Source organism: Antrostomus carolinensis, unplaced genomic scaffold, assembly GCF_000700745.2.
Source record: "Antrostomus carolinensis isolate BGI_N321 unplaced genomic scaffold, ASM70074v2 scaffold7138, whole genome shotgun sequence".
In the NCBI taxonomy this organism is placed as follows: domain Eukaryota; kingdom Metazoa; phylum Chordata; class Aves; order Caprimulgiformes; family Caprimulgidae; genus Antrostomus; species Antrostomus carolinensis.
In genome coordinates, this window is record NW_010332200.1 from 60,706 (window position 1) to 63,081 (window position 2,376).

The 2,376-nt window shown below is 47.5% G+C and overlaps 1 protein-coding gene across 1 annotated transcript in view; it reads left to right on the top strand.

The window, feature by feature from the left end:
- Positions 1 to 2,376, top strand: part of LOC104529189 (T-cell surface glycoprotein CD3 zeta chain) — an 18,471-nt gene that overhangs the window by 10,358 nt on the left and 5,737 nt on the right. Inside the window, exon 7 of the mRNA XM_029086327.1 lies at positions 896 to 937. Within this exon, the coding sequence (XP_028942160.1) occupies positions 896 to 937 (42 nt within the window). The remainder of the gene's footprint in view (positions 1 to 895; positions 938 to 2,376) is intronic.

Here is a 2,376-nt window from a genome sequence, read left to right on the forward strand (position 1 = left end):
TAGTGCTGAGAAATGCTGAGGCAACATCAACATTTAACCCATTCCCCCTTTTTAAAATGATTCTAATGTGCTCTGACACGTTGAAGCTCAGTTTAAAGCCATGAGTAGATAAAGTCTCACCATGTTCTTATGACTGTTTCTATTACTGGGGACATAGGCACCCACCAAACCCCTTGCCTCATTCTAGAGAGATGATCATTTAACAGACTCCTGCAGGTTTAATTGTGGCAGGTACTACTCTGCCACGTGTTTGTGATGCAGTCAGTGCTCTGCTGCCATGGGCAGTTGTGACCAGCCACAGGCTCCATGTGCCAGACCCCATCCAGGGGGCTGAAAGCTCTGCTGTCCCTGGCTCTCACCTGGGAATTGTACTGTCTTGCAGAGTCTTGCATGACTTTGTCCTCACAGCCAGCCTTACCTGCAGTTCCTTTGAACATCGAGACAGCTCATCGGAGGTGTGCTGGAGAATTTACTTATCCATGTCTGGCCATAGAGGGCAGAGTCCCCTGGAACCAGCTGACATGCAGCAACTTAAAAAATACAGCCCCATGTCTTCCAGGTGCCTTCAGCACAGAAAACAGTGGAACATCTATAGGAACGTTGCCAAATCTCTGTACATACAGTAAATCAAAGAAATAGCAGCATTCTAACGGTATGACAGGGAAATATGTCAGCAAACCAAAATAATTGCCTTTTTACTTCCAGTCCTCACCATTTTCTCCTTCCACAGCCCTTGCAGCGTGTCTGGGCTGGTCCAGACTTGGCAGGTTCTTGTGCTCCTGTGCAGAGGGTGTCCAGGCTGAGCACAGCTGCTGATCCTCAGTGCAGGATGGGGGAAGTCAGGGGTTTCTGGGAAAAGCACCCATTAATTTATGCTTCTTTTTCTTTCTCGAAGCAGCAGAGGCGGCGAGGCAAAGGGAACGAAGGTGTCTATCAGGTAAGCAACACACCCAGCACCTGCTCCCCTCATCTGTCTTCATGACTTAATTGTAGCCTCTAGTTCCCCATCTTCTCACCACGCTGTTAATGACGTGATGAAGCAGAGCTTTCAAAGCCCCTTTCTGAGGATAGTTACTCAGATTCAGGGCAAAGACCACACTGCTGGTGCTTTGATAAAGTGGCTGCATGTTCTAAATACAACTGGCAGGAACACTTGTTTGGCTGCTCTGGTAGGAACCATTTCCACAGTCCTACATCTTGGAGAACCACCTTTTGACTGCAGCAGATAACACGTAGAGTTCTCTCTCTGAATTGTTTATTGTTTAAATGGAAACCTTCAGGTTGCCAAGTGGCTGTTGTAACTCAAAGCATCAATGGTTCAGCCCATCTTGTGATAACCTACAGAGCTCCAACTGGTCAGCACCTCCAGTCCCTTGGTACACTGAGGGGGTTGCTCAGAGTCCGTGGGAAAGGCTTTATTTGGGCCACAAGGATAATTGTTCCAAAATGCATTTTGCTTTCTATAGAAGCCTGTACGTTGTCACCGACATCTCAAGGAATGACAAAAATAAAATTCAAATTAATAAGTTCTTCTGATGCAGCACAAGGCAGGGAGTGTTCCTGTAAGGTGACTTATTTGTAGCTAATGGTGCCTTTCTTCAAAGCCTGCTCCGCTGATTGTCACAGGTAGCTGGTAAGAAGCAGTGTACTCGGTGTGCTGCTAAATACTCCGAGCAGAGGGAAGGGTGGCTACAAGTTTCACAAGCAGGCACCATGTGTCTTACTAAATCCTCACTCTTGGAAGCCCTGGTTACCTCTGCTCTGCCAGCCTCCTGGGCTGACCTGTGACTGCCACATCTGCTGCTGCCTTTCTCCTGTAGTAGCTGGTTCCACAGCTGCAGCAGGGAGCTGTAACTCACCCCTCACAGCCGACTTACCCCACCAGAGCAGCCTGCAGGAGAAGCACCCCCGTGTCACAAGAAGGGGCGTGAGGGGACGCTCCCCAGGGTTCACAGCCACCTGGAACCCTGCTGCCAGCTTACCTGGAGTTGATCTGGCTTCCCTTACAAATGGCAGAGGAGAATTCTAGAGAACAAGGTCCATGATTTGATGTCTGTTCATTTAGTTAGCAGACAAAGTTCACTCTACCATCAGATAGCAATTAATAATCAATAATATGCAAATAAAATGTACTCTAAAGATCTACAGTTACAATGAGTTGCTGTAGTCGTATGTTCATCGCAGTCATTCAGGATGCGTTTTGCCTTCAGGTAAGTGACACCTATTGACACCCTACAAAGATGAAGGAAACACTTGAGTCAAAAGCCTCTCTAGAAAAAAAAATAAAAATAAAATAATGCTCCTGAGTCCTTGTTCCTGACCAGTCATCTGGAGAGACCTGAGCCCTCCCGCTGGCACCTCACCTGCTCTTCTCTT